Source organism: Panthera uncia, chromosome B4 (genome assembly GCF_023721935.1).
Source record: "Panthera uncia isolate 11264 chromosome B4, Puncia_PCG_1.0, whole genome shotgun sequence".
NCBI lineage: Eukaryota > Metazoa > Chordata > Mammalia > Carnivora > Felidae > Panthera > Panthera uncia.
Window position 1 is genome coordinate 87,908,394 of NC_064809.1, and position 20,751 is coordinate 87,929,144.

The following is a 20,751-nucleotide window of genomic DNA, read 5'->3' on the forward strand; positions in this document are numbered from 1 at the left end:
CTTTGCCACCGTCAGTGTTTATTACTGTGCCTTTCTCAAAATAACATGGATTCCCAGTTCTCTTGAATCTGGAGATCTGACCATTGCAAACTAATCTGTTAAATGGTAAAAAGGAAATAGGGGCATTTTAATAGACATAAAAAGAGAGAGAAAAGCAAAATTGTGCCTGCAGTTCTAAAGTAAACTTGTCCCCGCTGAAAGCCTTGGTTTAAGGAAATCTTATACATGAAAATGCCAATTTACAAAACACAAAAATCCATTGTAGGGATTTCCATTTCAAAAAGAAGCAAAAGAGCTGGCAATTTCTTTCAATTGTTACTCTTCCAATGCATTTTCGTTGTGTTCAATTCTAAAATTTCGTTAACCTTTCTCATGAATTTTTTGCCCGAATGGGTAGGCCAATAATTGCCCTCAAACACAAACAGATAGAAGAAACTGAAAGGATTGTTAAAGATAAAACTTTTAGAATTTTCTCCCCACATGTTATCATCCAAACTATTATTTTCCAGGTGCGTCTTTTTCCTGGACCTTTTTCAAGCCTCCACTTTGCAGCCCACTTAATTCTTTAAAAAAGGCACTTCACTTTTAGTTTAACTCTCAGAATCTTGGCATGGAAGAGAAGATCCTTGTAAGTAAATTCATCTTCATTTCTGTTTATCAGCATTGTCAAATTTATTTTTTTAATTGTTTTTAATTAAAAAAATTTTTTTAATGCTTTTATTTTTGAGAGAGAGACAGAGTGCGAGCTGGGGAGGGGCAGAAAGAGGGAGGGAGACACAGAATCCGAAGCAGGCTCCAGGCTCTGAGCTGTCAGCACAGAGCCCAACATGGGGCTCGAACTCGTGAACCACAAGATCATAACCTGGGCCGAAGTTGGACACTCAAGCGACTGAGCCACCCAAGTGCCCCATCATTGTCAAATTTCAAAACATACTTTGGATATTAAATATCAAAAATGCCTTATTATATGTATGGAAAGTTCAGTTAAAAATAATTACTTGCTTGCTCTTTCCGCCATCTTGGAACCCGTGGAGGCCTGCTGGGAACAGGACTCCTGAAACGACAAATATGTCTGGAAGGCTGTGGTCCAAAGCCATTTTTGCTGGCTATAAGCGGGGTCCCCGGACCCAGAGGGAGCACACAGCTCTTCTTAAAATTGAAGGTGTTTATGCTCGAGATGAAACTGAATTCTGTCTAGGCAAGAGATGTGCTCATGTGTACAAAGCAAAGAACAACACAGTGACTCCTGGTGACAAACCGAATAAAACCAGAGTAATCTGGGGAAAAGTAACTCGTGCTCATGGAAACAGTGGCATGGTTTGTGCCAAATTCTGAAGCAACGTTCCTGCTAAAGCCATTGGCCACAGAATCTGTGTGATGCTGTACCCCTCAAGGATTTGAACTAACTGAAAAGTAAATACATAAAGGTATAGATTTGTTCTCTTGTAAAAAAAACCCAATTACTTGCTTGCACATATTTTCAAATGTGCTAAAAGCAAACCATTTATAAATATGCTTAAATTATGACATATTCACAGGCTCCAGTCATCACGGGGAGGATCTAGAAGGTCTGGAGTGCTCACATAAAAGTGTGCGATCTGCTAACGTGACCTCTGAGTCAATGAAAAGTAAAGAAATATGCAGAGGTTTCCCTGGCCTGTGGTCATCTTAAAACTATGGTTCTGAACAATCCCAGGAAAGAGAACCAAGGATGCAAAATCCCATAGAAGTTCCACAAGGAAAACACAACACAAGTAACTTTCTTTTGAGTCTTCAAGATGAATTTTTCTCTTTAAGCGGTTAATTGCAAATTTGAGTCAAGATACAGTTTATCCATTTAACAAATATTGAGCATTTACTAACGTGCCAGCCACTATTCCAAGCACTGGGGATACTTTAGAGAACAGGACAAATAAAACCACCTCCCTTTTGCGACATTTACGTTTCAGGGACTTGGTCTGAAGACAGTTTGTGAGAGTAACATTTTAATCACCTAAAAATCCAGAAAAAGAAACACTAAACATTTAAAACCAGAGACTTAAATTGGAATTGAAAGTAGTTTCGGTGTTTGTTTTGGGTCTGCAACTACTGGATTCTTTGGGTATTGACCTTTATCATCTAATTTCAATTTGCCTGTATTTTAACTTCACAACAGATGCATAAATGTCTTCTGCATAAATATTGCCGAATGCTTAAAATAAGGATCTGAGAGAGAACTGCACTTGCTATGACCGAATGATTTAGGGTGGGTTTAAATCCTTTGGGCCTCAATTTCCTTATTTGGCAGTAAGACTAATATGATTTTTTAAAATTTTTTAACATTTATTCATTTTTGAGAGACAGAGTGTGAGTGGGGGAGGGGCAGAGACAGTAAGAGAACTGTATCTTATTTGTTTTTGTAAATTCAGCACTTGGCATACTGTCTGTCACAGGCTAGGCACTGGCAGACACAAAGACCTTGTGGGAGACACATCCTTGTACCTTATACACACAGGCACACACTTCCACATAAATAGAACTTCACCACAGACAGTGGGAGACACGGAGAAGAAGACATTAACGGCGTGCATGCAGAAAAACACACACAAAGAAAAAGAGATCTCTAAGGCAGAAAAAGCAGACTCTACATCCAAAGAATAATAGAAATGTAAAAGTTACGTTGTGTTTTTGCAACAAACAAGCATAGGAGTAGAAAGCTACTTTTACCAAAAGCTAGATGAGATCCGTCCAGATGTGAATTTCAGCACATCTGTATAATGAAACCGAGGTAAATTAAAACTCAGAACAACTAAAGCAGACTGAACATAACTCACGTGGCATCCAAGTACACCCTTGATGTGCAACTGATTGATTGCACGTAAACTAACTCTCACACAGAAGTAAACAGCAAACGCATTCTGATTGCATGCTTCTCCCACACTCAGAGGAGTATGGCGCTCACACGCCCTCAGCCTCCGGTCAGTCAGGGGAGCCGCTGCCCATACAAGGGAAGAGACGAGAGAGGGCGAGAGCTTATCCTCAGCCCCACACGACCACAGACTGATACGCGACCACACAAATAGTCATCAGTGTGGGCCAAGCGGTGCTGACAGCCATTCATCCTCTCACTAAATACTGAGCACCTTCCCTGGCTTCACGTTCTGCTAAAGACTGGGGTCACTGAGAAGATGGTCCCTCCAGCATTAGCACTTATTCCAAAATGTCTAGACATGGAATTCCTGGAAGTCTTGGTTGAGAAACAGGCCTGCTCTGTTGGTTTCATGGTATGACAGAAACAGTTTTCAAAGAGGCAGAGCCTTGGCTTCATGGAAACTGTTTTTGGTTATCCAATTTTACTGAACCAGCCTGCAGTCTGTATTTCCTGTTTTTGTTTTCTTCAGATGCCAGAAGGCAGGCACTTCGTAATTGTTAAAGATCAAGAGTTTTCTTTTCCATGCAATGTTCAGGCATAGAGGAGTCTGGGTGATAAAAGAACAACTTAGCAGCTTGAGGGTATAAAATAGACCAGTAGAATAATGAATACTACCTGGATGTTTAGGAGCAAAGACACACTGATCTGGTTACTTTTTAATAATTCAAGGTACCCTTACTGCTCCTACTGTGGGGACTGAGCTAATAAGGCTAATGAATAACTGCCCTTCAATGGGCTAAAATTCCCATAAACTTAGTGCACCTGCATTTCTGCAAACAAATCCTACATCTGCCTTTAAAACCTTATGTATGTGGGGGTGGGGTTGTATATGCGGTGTATCTGCGTTTATATGTGTGTGTGTGTGTGTGTGCACGCGCGTGAGTCACAAGTCACCTCGCATAAGTCACCTCGTCCCAGAAAAAGGTTTATTCTTTTTCGTCCCACCTTTTCCAAAGCATCATTCACTTTCCCCCCTAAATTTTATTATTTATAAGGATTCTAGATTATTAGAAATTAAAGTTTTACCTAAGCGTGGAGTATTAAAATATTCCCACATCATATATTCAAATTGTGGTTGTTTCAATATCCTAAGAAGTAGAAATTTAGTAAGCTTTTTTTTACTAGACACTATAATGAACAAAACTGGGAAGAATTAGGATACAAGCATGAAATTGGAAATCCAGAGACGGAAGATTTATTGGATGTTGCGCAGGTGTAACTGTAATTAATGAATACGTTCTGAGTGCTCTACAAATGAGCCTGTATTCTTCTGATAATCAGGAAACAACAAAGGAAAAATGTTTAAATATAAAATGGCATTTGAGAGATATATTATGTATTTGTTTCATTCGTGAGTGCTTCTAAAAAGAAAGACTAAAACCTATGATCAAGAAAATTGTATACAAAAAAAATCATCTTTGACTAGAAAGAAACAGCAGGAGATGTGGCACGAGGCTGAGTAATGGCCATACTCGAAGAACACCCTCGTCTCTGTGCAGTAATACGCGACTGCAGTAGCGATGTCATCTGCCTGGAATAGCGATATCCATGTATCTGGAATGGGATAGCCTTATCCTTGGGGCTACAAATCTCAGGTGAGTTTATCTCCAGAATCCAAGTCCTCGTTCCTTCACAGGAGATTCCTAGAACTCCAAACCCATCTGGATTGGAGGTAAATACTCTGGGAGGACTGCTGGTTATACCAACAGCACCGGGATGACCCAAGAGAAACTCAGATTCACACTCTTGCTGTCTCCACCCACCTTGGTACCTATGGCAGGAAATTGGAAAAACTCTGCTTATTTAGTCCCCAACTCTTCCAATGCTGGGATGTGATCCTAGAGATCCACTGGAAGTAGTTGATAACCGCAACCTGAAAATGGACTTTATAAGGGTATCCGATTCCCTAATTATTGCATAGATTTATATTAGCCCTTAATGAGATTTTTATTTGATATCAAAGATAATCTAACTTTCCTCTAGAAAAATAAGACTATTTTTTTAAAGGACAGGGTTATGATATCAGCTATTTAAAAATATCATAAAACTAAAAATATGACAATATTGGAACAAATAGTAAGCTCTAAAACTCAATGTACAGAAGAACATAATGTGAAATAAAAAGCAGATCTTGAAACAATTCATCCTATCACACTGGAAAAGCTGATTACTCAGGAAAATAATTCAGGTTAGAGCCTCTTACTCCTACCGAAACAAATTTTGATAAAATAATAGAAGCATGTGTAAATTGATGTGGGAAACAAAGGCAGAAGGAAATGGCAGAACTAAATTTCCTTATAGCCTGCAACCCATTGACAAATACTTGAGGCAAGCAGAGTAAAATGCTTCTCCAGGAACTCCCTACTGTCTTAATGTTAATGTTTTGCTCCAGGGAAAACCACCTTAGCTTGACAATAGCTAGGCCTCCACTGTCTTGGGAGTCTTCTTTAGCATATGAAAATCTCACTGGAAACTTCCCCCCGGACTTTACCTCCCCCAACCCCGTAGTATATAACCAGTCTCTCCTCATGGCCCCAGGGCTGCTCTTCCTGCCCACAGGTCCTGTCCCCATGCTTCAATAAAATCACCTTAAAAAAAATTTTTTTTAACGTTTATTTATTTTTTGAGAGACAGAGACAGAGCATGAGCTGGGGAGGGGACAGAGAGAGAGGGGGAGTCATAGATTCCGAAGCAAGGTCCAAGCTGTCAGTACAGAGCCCAACGCGAGGCTTGAACTCATGAACCATGAGATCATGACCGGAGCCAAAGTCGGACGCCTAACCGACTGAGCCACCCAGGCACACCAGCATCACTTTTTTTTGCACCAAAGACATCTTCAGGAATTCTCTTTGGCCACTGGCTCCAGACCCTGCAAACCCCACTATCACCCCCCAAAAACCTCATCATAAATTACCACTTACCAGCTCTCTGGAATAAGAGTTACCTTCCAAGCATAAAAGTAATAGGAAAAAGTGACAAAGAAAAGAATAGTTTTGACCACATAGGATTTTAAAGACTCTGCATATCGCCATCTTAAAAAAACTAAATAATAAATTGAAAAATATGCCATAAAGTATAAATAGTTAAAATACAGTGAGCTTTGAAAATAAAGAGCACTATTATTTCAAATATAAAAATGAGCATAGTACACAGACATTTTACATTGTCTAATAGAGGCAGGAAAATGTCTTCTGCCTCTATTGAAATTAAAAAAACAAATGAAAAGAACACCAAGAAAACGCTTTTCATTTTTTAAGTCAGCAAAATAGTTGATGTGATTAATAACCCATACTGATGAAGTTACAATGAGCCAGGCACTCTCCCACACTGCTAGCCGGGGCAAAGGGGCACAGCCTGTGTGGAAAGTAATGTGGCATTTTGGCAATTTGTTCTAAAAGCCTTTTAAAATGCTCATAGTTCATGTCCTTTGACATAAGAATGGTACTTCTAAGAATTTATTTTAACAAAATAATGAGATGAGCTCTAAGATTTTGGTATACACATTAGTCCAATAAGTATTTTCTGAATGCCTGTTCTGTGCTCGGCCGTGTGTTGGCAGTCATGGGGGATAAGACGAGCAGGTTGTCTGCTCAGTGACCATCTAGTACTTTGTAAAGGATGTTTATTGTGATATTTCTAGTATGAAAACCCTGAAAACAATCTAAGTAACACACAATAAGGGAATGAGTAAACCAATTATGGGGATGTTCATAAAATGGATAATAAGGGCATTAAAAACAACTTTGGAAAAACCTAAATGACATGGGAAAATGCTTATGTTAAAATGTTAATGGTAAGAAAAAAAACAGTGCAAAACCAAATATGTAATATTATCACAACCATGGGAAAATATATATTCATAAACTAGAAGGAAATGAACATGTGTTTGAACACGTTAACATAAGTGATCTCTGTACTTTTCTAAAAGTCTTATAAGACCTGGGCTATAGTCTCAGCTCCATTGCTTATTACTCATATATGACTTTGGGAAAGTCAGTGAAGGCTCTGATAGGGAAAAAATTATGTTATAAGATGGCCGATAGGGCTGATAGGGAATTCCAGACCCCGCTCAAAGGCTCCCCTTCCAGGTTCTTCTTCCTGCCTTGCTTGCCTTGCATGCCAAATTACTATTGTGGAAGTAAATGACTATAAATTGTCCTCCATGCTTATGCTGGGGACTCAGACCTCAGGAGTGATCTCCTCTGAGCCCACCAGTGTGAAATAAACCTCCTGCCTTCCAAGATCTCCAAGTGCTTGGTTCTTCCGCTAGGTGATCCAGACCAGGTTCCGTAACAACTCATAGGCCTGAATTTTCTAATTTGTAGAATGGAGCATTAATTCTGGCCTTGACTCCTTCCCAGAATTCAAATTAGATAATGTATGAAGTGCTATTTTGCAAGCTGAAAGCTCTAAACAAATAACCCATGCTATATTTTCTTAGCAGGGAAGGGTGATAAGCTCTCAAATATTAACCCCTTTCTTCCATTTTTCCATGTCTTTTCTCTCCTTCAAATTCCTATTTAATACAATGCTCATTTTGAGGATGTTTCTCTTGATTGGATTCCATCTGCCCCAAGTCACTTTTTTTTTTCATACTTATTGGCCAGATATATCTCATATGGTGACTTTCTTTAATCTGTGGCCACTTACCAACTGGGGCTATGTAGAGTCTTTAGGAAATCATAAAACTGCCAGTTAGTTACTCCTGTCCTAATGTTTTGCCTAAAGGAGACAGGAACATGCCGAGCTGCCCTCAAATCAACAGATCTCTTCAGGAAAACATTCCACAATTCATTCCTCTGATGGGCGACTTCTGGATCTTAAATATTATTCCCATTCCCATTACATTTTAAATGTAAACCTTCCTCCGAGGCAAAGACCACCCACCTGATGCCTTGTGAGGCACTGTTCCCAGCAGAGGGACATTGACAGTTGGGTCTGCCATGATGCCTTTATCCAGGGAGCGTAAGGACAGGAATTCATAGAAGTACTCTGCCTACAACAAAAGGCAATGACAATCAGTACCATGGGAACCACGGAGCTTGAGAAGGCATTTCTTCACTGGTCATTCCTTTGAAGGGAAAGTGACATTTTTCACTATAGGAACTCTGGTGGAGCACATGACATCCAAAAAATTGTGTAGGCAAAACTCGTCCTTCTGGATTTTAGAACTCTAGGAATTAGACTCTGGAGAGAAGTGATGCTTTAAAAACATTAATGACACCTATCCAAAATATCCACAAGGCAGCCTTTTAGCTTAATATTACTTAGTTGCTGTCTTTTAAAAGAATTGAGAAAAACATGCTCTTGAGGAAACAACTGGTGTCGAAACAATTAAGCAACTGTTAGTCCTTACACAATCAATCCACTTCGGCTTCTTGGGTCATTCTTTAAGTCTTTTGATCAGAATTTGGAAAGCTGTAAGATCTAAGGGAAAATGAAAGCAGTAACTTATTGGCAAAAGAAGATATTAAAGTGCAAAATTTAATGATTTTGCTGTTGAGATTTATTTTTCAGTACCATTCCCTTTGGCAGGATTACATTTAATGTCTCAATTTAATTATGGAGAGAAAAGCCTAAAAGTGCAAAAGCCACGGCCGCAATATGGCAACGAGTGATAAAATTTTACATTCTAAACATTTAAATTTTCCCACTAAGTCTAGTAGAAAAAAATAATTCCTCCTACTTGAATATCCATGAAACACTGAAACTAGTGAAGTCTGATCTCACTGGAGAGCTTTGATGCTTAACTGATTCTCAACTGGGTTATTCAAAAGATTTGTGATAGAAACAACGTGTTCTTGCTTGGGATTAAAGAAAAATCAATAAATAGTGTAGATGCCAAAATGAGAGGCAAGCTGAGTGGTTCTGCAGTTATCTGTAGAGATATACAGAATTTGGATGGGTTCATTAACTAACTTATTAATTACATGAATATGGGTTACAAAGAAGTTTAAAAAAGAATATGGCCTTTCTTTATATTCAGTATAAAATTTATTTCCCAGTATGGAGGGTATTAAGAGATAGCTGGTAGACATTCACACAATTTTTTGTCCTAAGTCATAGAATCAATGTATTAGGTGTTAAGGACTTTGTAGGAGGATGATAATGCAAAGGGGTGATCTCAGCTGCTATGGGGACATTGGCTATGCTTGCAGCGTGTTGGAAAACACTTCCTGGTTTCACTGGACCAAAAGAAGCACCTTAGTTGACTAAATTCCCACTGTGGCCCCTTCTTTGGGTTGTGGCAGTGTTCCAGAAGACCACCATGAAGAGTCCTTGGTAACAAACTTTCATGAATTAATTTTATTAAATTCATTCACCAGGAGGGCCCTGAGGATAGAGTCAATTCCTACCCTGATGGAGGAAAGGCAGAGGACTGCAAGTCTGATGAAGGAAAGAAGTGTCATCAGGAAAGGTAAGTCAATTTGGAATGAATTCCTTTGAAAAAGAGAACGTTATTTCCGACCTTGTGGTAAACCGACAACTCTTAAAAGTGGGCTACTTCTCAGATAGTGTTTCATGAATCCAGGTGTTTTAAATGGCTCTGCCAGCTGCACTTCCCTCTACACTTTACTGGATAATGTTTATCACTTGACGTTTGGTTCTAAAATATATTTTAGTTGGCATTATGAAAGGATTTAGTGATACATGCCCTTATAATTCATAACTTTGGTTTATTTGCATTATTAAGTACAGTAATAACAACAACAATAACATAACAAACACCTGCGTAATGCACATGACGTCCCAACGTTTAACACTTGTAGTAACAGTACATATAATGATGGGAAAGAGCTGAGTGGACAGAACACAAACATGCTGAAAATAAAACATTTCAGTGGCTGGATTGCTTCAAATACCATTCAACAGGTCGTCATTTGCTGCTCATAATTCTATCTTTGAGCTCCATCACTTTATAAATGAAATCTACCTCTATATGGGTGATATACTTTAAAAGAGAATTAATAAAAATATAATTAAAACTAAGTTAATTTTTTTGTGTGTTACTAAGAAAAAGGATGAAAGACTAGCCATCAATATTAAAACAATGATTGTGTATGATGGATGCTAACTGATTTTTTTCCTTTTCCCTCTTTTCCAAATTTTCTACATGGGGTTCCTTGCCTTTTATAGTGAAATAAACCCATTTATTTAAAACCAAACATTTATTATGTATCCTGCTTTCAGTTCTGTGTGGATGATGATAATCATTGGCTCCGTTTGAATAATTCTCTGATCACAGATGAAATATTCTTTTTTTGGACTTCTATGTAGGCTGTGCTCATGTAACAATTGGATTTAAATCTCTTGCTTGCGTACTTGCTTTAAGAAAACAACATTTACTAAGAACGTAGCTTCTGAACATGTCTTTCAAAGACTTTTGATGATGTTCAAAGAATGTGGAACTGAGAGTTTTACTCAGGGTCCAGAAACAATTCCATAGAGCCACTGGGTCTCCTGTTGTTGCTTTTGAGTTTGGCCACGTTAAGTAGGCTGGCTAATTAGTTTGTGATTCGCCTTGGCATGACTGCTCAATATGATGTTTAATGGATTTGTCTGGACAGCCAACATTCTCATTCTTATCAATAATGAATTTCACACTAGAGGTTGTAGGGTGTCCCTTTGATTTCTCTGAGAATCAGTGAGTATCAGTTTTTCTACTGCAAATCTAAGACTATATCATAGGGCAGGAATTGGTCAAAACAGTTTCTTACTTGGATTTTTATTGGCAATAGGCAGTTTCTAGAGAAAGCTTTTTTTTTTTTTTGTTCGTCTTTCTTTCTGAAGATGATAATGATGCTATAATTTCTGAAATATATAATTTCCTTCATACTTGGTATATATTTTTTAAAGGGGCTTGCCTATCTACTGTTTTCATTGCCTTCTTAAAAATCCTAATGTGGAAACTACTTAGAAATTGACCAACCTGGGGGGCCTGGTGGCTCTGCAGGTTAAGCATCCGACTTTGGCTGGGGTCATGATCTCATGGTTCAGGGGTTCAAGCCCCACGTCAAGCTCTGTGCTGACAACTCAGAGCCTAGAGCCTGCTTTGGATTCGGTGTCTCCCTCTCTCTCTGCTCCTCCCCCACTCATGCTCCGGCTCTCTCTCAAAAGCAAATAAACATTAACAAAAAAAAAAGCTGCAGTTGCACAATAAAAAAAGAAGAAAAAAAGGAAGAAAGAAATTGACTAACACTTTGTCTCTGATCTTAACACTGACTTCTTTCAAAGTTTCACTTTGTCATTATAAACGGATCTACCCAAACGTCGAGTACCATATAAATATTTCTACAGATAGATTATCATCACCGTGTGGTAGAGATGACATATATTCCTCATTTAACTTAAGTATTAACTTAAATAGCTAAAATATTTCCCTCAAAGTTAAAATGGCTGATGAAATAAGCGATAGATTTATAATGTCATATTTTCAGTTCTAGACAGGACTTTCTGTTTTTACTTTATTTATAATATAATAAACAGTCTTGGTCCCAAACCTCTCCACTGGAAAAACTTATTTGGGGGCAAAAAAAACTTACATCTAGGCCAAAGAACAGTGAGCTTGCTTTAAAGTTTGGGAACAAGTTTCAGAGATTGTAGATTTATTACTTAGATAAAAGGAACTCAGAGCATGAACTCTAATAGGGAGGTGGCATATTGGAGAGCATGAAACCTCTATTAGGGAAAAGAACATTTTGTTTTATTAAATGACACTAATGGAGACTCAGGTAGAGGTAAGTAGGGTGCTTATTTGAGAAACACATGAAAAGATCGCCTTGTATTCAAACAAAGAATGGGCCTATTCAGGAGAATAATTCACTTCTAAATTAAGTCGCTGAAAAATCTTGCTGGCCTGGTTTGCCATGCAGTAAATTTTCTTTTCATGGAGAAGTATAAAAGACACCCAAATATTATCAAGAGAGGAGTTGAGTGCTGGAGCAAGTTAAGTTGCTTCCAAGCAACTTGGCTGACTATTAAGGTTGTTCCTTCCAGAAGAGATGAAGACATCATCTAAGCAGCAAAATGGAATAAACTCAGAAGGCCCTTCACGCTGGCACTCTTTCTGGGGTGGACTCAGAGAGAGGAAGCAGAGAACTACATTGGGAGGAACAGGGAGAATCCAGGATTTATCATCTTTGAAGTTATGGGTTTGTGGTGCATACTTAATCTAATAAGCACAATAATTACAGGAACCTCTGAGTTAAGAATCAAAGGTTTTTCATAAAACCATGGCTCTCAAGCCTCTTTTGACTTCATGTATCATGATGCTAACCTAAGTGTTCATGAGAGAACACTAAAGCAATAGTGGGATCAGGGTTGTCCTAAAAAAAATCTCAGGCGATTTATAGATACAAAGCATATAGATGTTGTAAAGTTTGAAATCTACAAATAATTTTTATTGAGTGTTTACTACACTCCAGTCACTGTTCATTGAATTCTCACAAGAACCTGGTGTTATTATAGCATGCATGTTTGTTCAGATTAGCCAGGCATTCAGTGTGAGAAATTACTAGGAGGATTTGAAATAGTTCCTACACTGTATGTGAAGGGCAGGAAGAAATCTACTAAAGTAAGCTTGAAAGGAAAATAGTTCAATGTTAAAGTCCCAAACAAAATGAATAAACACGCCCAATGCTTAAAATAATCTGACGCCTGAATGTCTAGACCAAAAATTGCCAGATCTCACATTCTTCCTGGGCATTCTTCTTGTCACCTCCCTGCAAAATTTCATCCTTCAAACTCACAACTCATTATCTTTGGATGCTGTGACACTGTGGATTCTTCTCCCGTGTCTTGATTTTCCTGCATTTCCTTATTAACTCTTCTCCTCTCAGCTCCTGACTGTAAAAATCGCTAAGACTCAGGCCTCCGCTCTTCTCTCTTTATATTCTATCATAAAACTCATGCACATTCACAAGTTTAACTATTTCCTTTTGGGCAATGATGCTCAGTGTGAACCATTCACACTGCCTCATGGCCATGCTTGTGTGCATGGAGCTTAAGTCATTTATCTTCCCAAACCAGCTTCCTGACTCGATGTCTTTGTATCTGTCAACAGTATTATCGTTTTTCCAATAACAAAAGTACTGAACCTCTGAGTCATTGTTTCTTGTCTCTACCTCATCTCCCAATAGCCAGGCACCAAAGTCTTGTCCTTTGTCCTTGTATAATCTTTTGATTCTGTCCCTGCCTCTCACTCCTACTGCTTCCTCCTTAACCCAGCCTTTGTTTACTCATGTTGGCATTATTAGAATATTTTCTGAAGTATCTTTCTTGCTTCCCTCTTTAAAACCTCTGCTATGGGGCGCCTGGGTGGCTCAGTCAGTTGAGCGTCCGACTTCAGCTCAGGTCACGATCTCGCGGTCTGCGAGTTTGAGCCCCGCGTTGGGCTCTGGGCTGATGGCTTGGAGCCTGGAGCCTGCTTCTGATTCTGTGTCTCCCTCTCTCTCTGCCCCTTCCCCGTTCATGCTGTGTCTCTCTCTGTCTCAAAAATAAACGTTAAAAAAAATTTTTTTTTAAAACCTCTGCTATAACATAAGCCAATATATCTAGTGGAAACATAGGTTTTGCCGTATCACAATGCTTTCCTGTCACCCCTTATCTCTGGGATAGGGCCCTCAGCCTGTCAAGTGTCCTTCAAAATCTGGCTCCAAATTTCCTTTATTTTGGACTACTCCCCAACAGAGGTCCTCTTCTGAGGCTCAAATGATGTGCTCTAAACATTACCAAAGCCATACCTCTATTCCAGTGTTTTCGCCTGCACTGACTGATAATAGGACCCAAACTAGCATAGCCCTTAAACATACACTGTCCTGTGTCATTGTTAAACTTTCCCACGTGGAGATCATGGATTTTCATGTACAGTTTGGATTCTTTGTGGTTAAGGATGGGATTCTATCTTTCCCCCAACACTACTACAGATTCACTCAGCATTGGGCACACCAGGTATTTTATGAATATTTGCTGAATGAATGAATGACCTACCGGGAAGCATCCAGATGCGTAAGCCCAGTGCATTCCAGGGCACACTGCTATGGTGAAGGGGCATGAGCCTCTGATTTTACTGACAGGAATCAGCTTTTCTGTTTTGGTAATTGCTCAATTACTTTTATGGGTCAAAAGATTCCCTTTTCCTTTGCTGTGTGGTCAGTCGCTGCAGCATATGTAGAGAATAGAGAACATGTTTGAAAAAAAGAGCAATCAAACAAACATTGCCATTTGATACCCAACCAATCTCTGTGTAATTCGTAACTGTTTTATGCTTGTTAAGGGACAAAACCTTGGCAATGAGGCTCCCAGAATAAATATAGGCAGATAGTGTAGACAAGGTCCAGTTATGACACCTGATGTTGTCCAATGCTCTTCTGGTTCATGTTTCCAGAAGAGACCAGATCTCTTCTATAAGTTACATATATATCATTTTAATTATATGTAATTCACATAATTTTAAGTTTGTACATTTTGTAAGATTGTATAAATTTATATAAATTTTGCCTTGTCTAATTACAATATGCAATTACAATGTTACTGAGAAGGTGTGAAATGTCAACAAAGACTTTTTTCCTGAAGTCTTTTGAAACTGGCTCTAAGAAAAACTTGTTTCAAAGCCAAAAGAAAAAGCTCCTCCCCATGCAGAGTAGTTATTTAATTATCTCACTGGTCTTGGCTTAATTGATAACGAAATGAACATTGCTTAGAGAATTTCAATCAGCCTAGTTCTTCTGTTCCAGTAATCATTTTTATATACACTGCCATCGACCACAATTAGTGGGCTGGGTTGAGGGAGTAAAGCTATTGGAATATAATGGTAATATTCAAACTTAAAGTCCAAGTAAACACATCCGGGACCATGAAAGTTTTGTAAACTAAAACTGGCAGGAGATCACAGGGTTTGGCTTCACATGAATCTGAAATATCTAAGACATTTTCCATCTTTTCCTCCTCCGGTTTGGAATCACCATTGCTCATGCAAACCAGAAACAGACCTGGCTATCTGACAAATCACTGGCTAGTCACTCTCTTTTAAGATTCCTGAAGATAGAAAACCAATGTCATAGAGCACTATATTGCTGTTTTGTGTTGGATAAAACCAAAAGCGAGGGGTTTTTAATGTTTATTTTTTGAGGGAGGGGTAACAAGAAAGCAGAAAAGCAAAGCATTGGGGAATGGAAAAGAGGTTTTTCTCTTCTAAAGACCAAGAAAAAGGATGCAGTATGCAGACAAAACGGGCTCTAAAAATACAGCCCCCTTCAGCATACTGCTTTCACCAGAGTGCCAAAATTTTCCACGGGAGGGGCAACGTAGGCAGCAGTGAGGCTACCGAAGGCTTCATTCCTCTTTATTCCTCAAGGCTTCTGGGACAAGGACCTCCTCCTCCCAGTGAGCCTGCCCTAATCCAAACATCTGCAAAGTTATGGGTCAATGGCAACCCCCAAATTGGGCACTGAGAAGGCCAGTATTGGGCGCTATCAGGTTGGGTAAGGAATGGGACTGGGGAAAGAAAACTTTGTTCTAAGGGGTACAGCTGGCACTCAGTGGACCAGGGCCAGGCCAAACAGGAGGTGTGGGAAGAGAAACCTCGGGAGCACAGCCACATGCTTCCCCTGGCTAGGATGGTAATTATTGGAGAACATGGAAGGGCTCAGGAGGCAGTGGTTTGAATGCATGGTGCTCTAGAGGAGACGAGAGGGAGATTTCAGCTCTGGAAAAAGAAAAGGAGTACTTTCTCTGTTTTTTTTTCTTCTCATCTCACGATGTACATTTGAATATTTCTTTTCTTAAAGCTTCAGAAGCAGTCATTGGGTATTTGTTTATATGGGGGGTGGGTGGAGAGAGAATTGGCTCAGAGCTATTTCTTTGATAATAATTTAAAAACTGAACGATTATCCTCACACATCATGGAGTACATTTATTCTTCATCAGTATCTCATTCCCTTGTTCTCGCCTTCATGCAATTCACACAATAGTGTATCTTCAGCACATCACATTTTTTAGGACAGAATGACTTTTATAAAATGTAGAAATAAATTTGTGTAGCACCTATAAGTAGCTTGAAAGGGGCGAGACTGATGTCCCATTTCTTTCAGTGTTCTTTATAATGTAGAGTTATCTCCTGGGATGTATATTTATTTCATTCCACTATAAAAAGTATTCGGAAATCTTTAACTGACTTAGAAATATCAGTGGATGTTCTCAGTGATGACTTTAAAAATATTTACCATTAGGTCATGTTTGTCTTAGTTTTAGCTTCAGGTAGTTTTCTAAAATTCTTTAATATACTTTTATTGAAACCACATGGACAGTGTTAACTTACGTCTTGATAAAAGCCAGAAAAAAAACCAGACTTTCCTTCTTGACTTTATGTTTTGAAAAAAATACATTAAACTATTTGGTAAATAAGAGATATGCCTTAATTTGATTTCTTTGTCCATATAATCACAATTTCATATATCAGGATACTATGTTACAAGATGCCTCCAATGACCAGTTTCTCTGTTCCTATCTAGAAACCAAGTAGAGAAAAAAAAGTCTGTAATTTTAGTTTTAGATTTTAGGGAACTAGTGTTACTAGCAAAAGATTCAAATAGCAGTCATCACTATAAATTTATTTTTATACTTCAGGAAAAGCCATTGCCTAGAACATGCAGTGTAATTATCCTTTTTAATCTTCTAAGCTCCTCTAGATACTTGCTGTTTTAAAACTGTTACTAAGACATGCATTATTCATCCTTTATAAGAAAATGAGAAACTGAGGCAGAACTGAAGCAATTTCCTGGAGAACACTGATGATGAAAATCCATAATCTGAGGACTGGCTAAATCTATGGAGCCAACTTCAGTTGCCCCCTGACACCCCTGAGCAATTCTTTTAAACATGCCTGGTCTCTCCCTTCCCCCCCACACACCAATTCCATAGTTTCCCCCAAAGTCCTCTGCCCCATCCCTGCTATCATCGCTCGACTGATGATTGGATCATATTCACAAAGGAAACAGAAATGGCTACACATGAATTCTCTCAACTTTTCCTCCATCCACCTACAAATAGCCCACATCCACATTCAGTCAGCTTCCTTCCCATATCCTCTGAGATTGGCTCTATCAATAATGTCATCTTCCCTCATGTATATTAATAGGACTAAAAGGTTAAAACCCAACCCTGTCGCCACAAGGCTCTCTTTCTTCCTTCCTGTCAGCACCATGCTTCCGGAGGAGTCTATACTCATGGCTGCAGTGTTCTTGCTCATCAGTCTTCGGCTCACTGACGTAAGGCTGTTGCCCTCATCGCTATTAAAATGTCTTCATAAAAGGTCACAGATGGCCTCCAGGTTGTTACAGCCAATGAGCACTTTCCATCTTAATCTCTCCTGTATTCTCTGAAAATTTTTATTATAATCAACTTCCCTCTCTCTCTCTCTTTGTCCTATATCAGCAACAGTGTCCATGAACTCCTCCTCTCCTCCTGTCTAGCTTTCTGTAATGGTCTTCCCAGGCTTCTCTTTCTATAACGGCACCTGGAAAAAGATGTCTGAAGGTGGGCCCACACACCATAGCTTATGTGTTCATATATATGCGATTGTTTTTCTGGGCACAGCAGACCCTGGCTCTCCTCACATTCTTTTTTTTTTTTTTTTAATTTTTTTTTAACGTTTATTTATTTTTGAGACAGAGAGAGACAGAGCATGAATGGGGGAGGGTCAGAGAGAGAGGGAGACACAGAATCTGAAACAGGCTCCAGGCTCTGAGCGGTCAGCACAGAGCCCAACGCGGGGCTCGAACTCACGGACCGCGAGATCATGACCTGAGCCGAAGTCGGACGCTTAACCGACTGAGCCACTCAGGCGCCCCTCTCCTCACATTCTTAAAGGAGTCCATGATTCAAAAAGAAAAAAAAAAATGGTTAAGAGCCACCGCCTTAAAATGTTGATGTTTCCAGGAAACAACTCCTGCTCTCCTCTTCTTGCCTCTGCTCTCTTCTTGAAGTATTTTATCTATTTCTGTGACTTTATACCGCCATTTCAATGACCTCCAGATTTTTATCTCCACTTTCCATGCTTCTTCTTAGCTCTCAGTTCATGTTGGCAGCTGTCTACCAGACATCTCTCCTTGGGCCTAATTTATTTGAACCAAACTCACCACCTTCCTGGTGAACCTGTGCACTCACATTTCTTTAGATAGCACTGTATACCTGATTACCCAAGGAACAAACTTGGCAGTCTTTCTATACCCCTAACTTTTTTCTGACCAGGCATCTCCACAAACTATCCCTGATTTCTCAAATCTGTTCCCTTCTTTTCCTTCCCACTGTTACTACCAAAATTCAGGCATTTCTCACATAGGCTCCCGTAATTGTCCCCTAACCTATCTCCCCACTAACTCATGCTATCTGGATTTATGCCTTCCAGACTACACTATCATCCATTTTTTCCTCATAAATGCCAACTGGGCCACACCACTACTCCCACGTGAAACTCTTAATAGTTTCCAATCACGAGGAAGAGTTTAGCGACAGCTTGACATCTGGCTCTGACCACCGGCCTCTTCTCTCACATCTTAGTTCCAGCAAACTTTGAGTCCAATCTTAGGTCCGGTAAGCTTTAAGTCCACTGAACTGCCATGCTCTCTCCTGAATCCTGCCCCTACTATATGCCCGGAATGTCCACTCCCTTCTCTTTTCCACCAAGCAGACTTTGACTTACCTCTCCAGGCACAGGTGAAATATCATCTCTTTGGTAAAACTTTCCCGTCCCAGATTCTTCTTTCCTGCACTTTGCCTCTTATCTTTACTATTGTACTGACAGTAACAATCTGTTTACTTGTCTTCCCCATTAAATTCTCCTCTATGGAAGGGACTTTGTCTATTTTTATTTGAATCCCCAGTGACTAACAGTTTTGGTGGCATAAAAGCTTTTTATAAAAAATAAATTCAAGCTTTGAGTCAAACTATTCATACCCTAAAAAAATCGGTAAATCACATCTTACCATGTCCATTCCCAGTCATGAAACTTCTGACTTTAAATGAAACAGAAGCCCAGTATACTTGTGAACCCTTGATTGAGAGAGGTAGACACTGGCATCCCAATCACAAGTCAGCAGGAAGTAGGAGATAACGGGGCCATGCACAAAGAGACTGAAGTTGGTCCTGAGCTGGCTCTCCATGGAGACTGCTAACAGTCCAAAATAACAACATCCACAGGCTGGGGTGAATATGGGTGAAATCTGGGCTACAGTAAGACCAACTTGGCTTGAATTCTCATTCCATTAGTTACCAGTTGGTCTTGGGCATAGTCCTAGCCTCTTATCTATTGAGTGTGGCAGGCAAAAGACATTGTATACACCTACAATGCCAAGGAAGACCAAAAAGAGATCTAGTATTTATGCTTATGGAGCTATCAGACTGAAAGGGAGTTGGTCATTAACCAAATAACTAAAAAAATTAAGACCGTGATAAGATGCTTTAGGGGAGAAGCATGTAGCATTTTGGGAATATGTAATTAGGCTTAGCTTGCCTAGTTGTCAAGAAAGGCTTGCCTGAGAAAGAATGGCAGAACTGATACCTGCTTATGAGGCAGACGTTAAACAGGTGACGGGGCAACAGTTTGGCAGAGGGAAGATCAGGTGCGTAAGCTCTGGCAGGACTTTGGCAAGCTTGAGGAACTGAAGTGGGGCCAGCACCTACTATATGGTGTTTTTGCAAGATGAAAGTAAGTAATGGCTGGAGTAGGTAACCAATGTTGACACATGGGAAGCTTTCAACAAATGGTAGTCATTATTAACAGGATCAATACACAATTCTCTTATTGCTGGGGCATGCTAGTGGGAGTTTCTAGACAGTGGAAGAATCCACACATAGAAAGGAACATTCTGGGGATTTCTGAGTGTTTGGGGCTAGAGGAATGTGATCAAGGGGGTTCCCATGGGTCCTGAAAGAATCAACTATGTGTTGTGGGCCTAGGAGTAGAGTTCATAAGGAACAAGGGGCTGTGAAAATAGTCTAAAAAATATTTTCCTTTTCTGTTTAGTGCAGCTGTGGGCTTACAGGTGAGGTTAGCATAAATAGGTAAAATTGGAATTGCCCTATTTCTTTAGCTTTAAAACAAATGAGAAATGTCTTATTGACTATGATCCTACAGGGAATTTATAGGATAGAAGAATAAGTAAAACTACACCACAAAGATATAATCAATGAAATCCAGGCTATGGGACACTATGGGCCAAACACCCAGGGTCCTCAACAAAAATTTGAAGGAATAGGAAAAGAGAGAGAGATGGAGGGGAAACCTAAAGATTAGTGGGCACAGTGTGTGCACCTTTCTTGGATTCTCATTCAAATAAACGAACCTTTAAAAACGTATGGGCAATAGTTGGAAATTTAAAAACTAACCAGATATTTGATGATGTTAAATAATTATTTTTAGGGGCGCCTGGGTGGCTTGGTCGGTTGAGCGTCCGACTTCGGCTCAGGTCATGATCTCACGGTCTGTGAGTTCGAGCCCGGAGTCGGGTTCTGTGCTGACAGCTCAGAGCCTGGAGCCTGTTTCGGATTCTGTGTCTCCCTCTCTCTCTGCCCCTCCCCTGTTCATGCTCTGTCTCTCTCTGTCTCAAAAATAAATAAACGTTAAAAAAAAAAAAAAGAATTATTTTTAATGGTTTGGGGGATTTTAAAAAAAACTTTTTTTATCTTTTATAGATACATACTAAAATATTAATAGATAAAATTACATGACACCTGAGATTATTTCAAAATATACTATGGGAGGGGGGCATGGGTAGGGAGTATAGATAAGACATGGATGGCCATGAATTAATGATTCTTGAATCTGGGTGATGGATAAATGG

General features: G+C 39.4%; 1 protein-coding gene and 1 pseudogene across 1 annotated transcript in view; one reads left to right on the top strand and one right to left on the bottom strand.

Moving 5' to 3' along the window:
* The window catches only part of WIF1 (WNT inhibitory factor 1), a 68,155-nt gene that overhangs the window by 19,046 nt on the left and 28,358 nt on the right, over window positions 1-20,751 (bottom strand). Inside the window, exon 3 of the mRNA XM_049625912.1 lies at window positions 7,799-7,907. Within this exon, the coding sequence (XP_049481869.1) occupies window positions 7,799-7,907 (109 nt within the window). The remainder of the gene's footprint in view (window positions 1-7,798; window positions 7,908-20,751) is intronic.
* LOC125919304 (60S ribosomal protein L35a-like) lies at window positions 982-1,412 on the top strand (annotated as a pseudogene).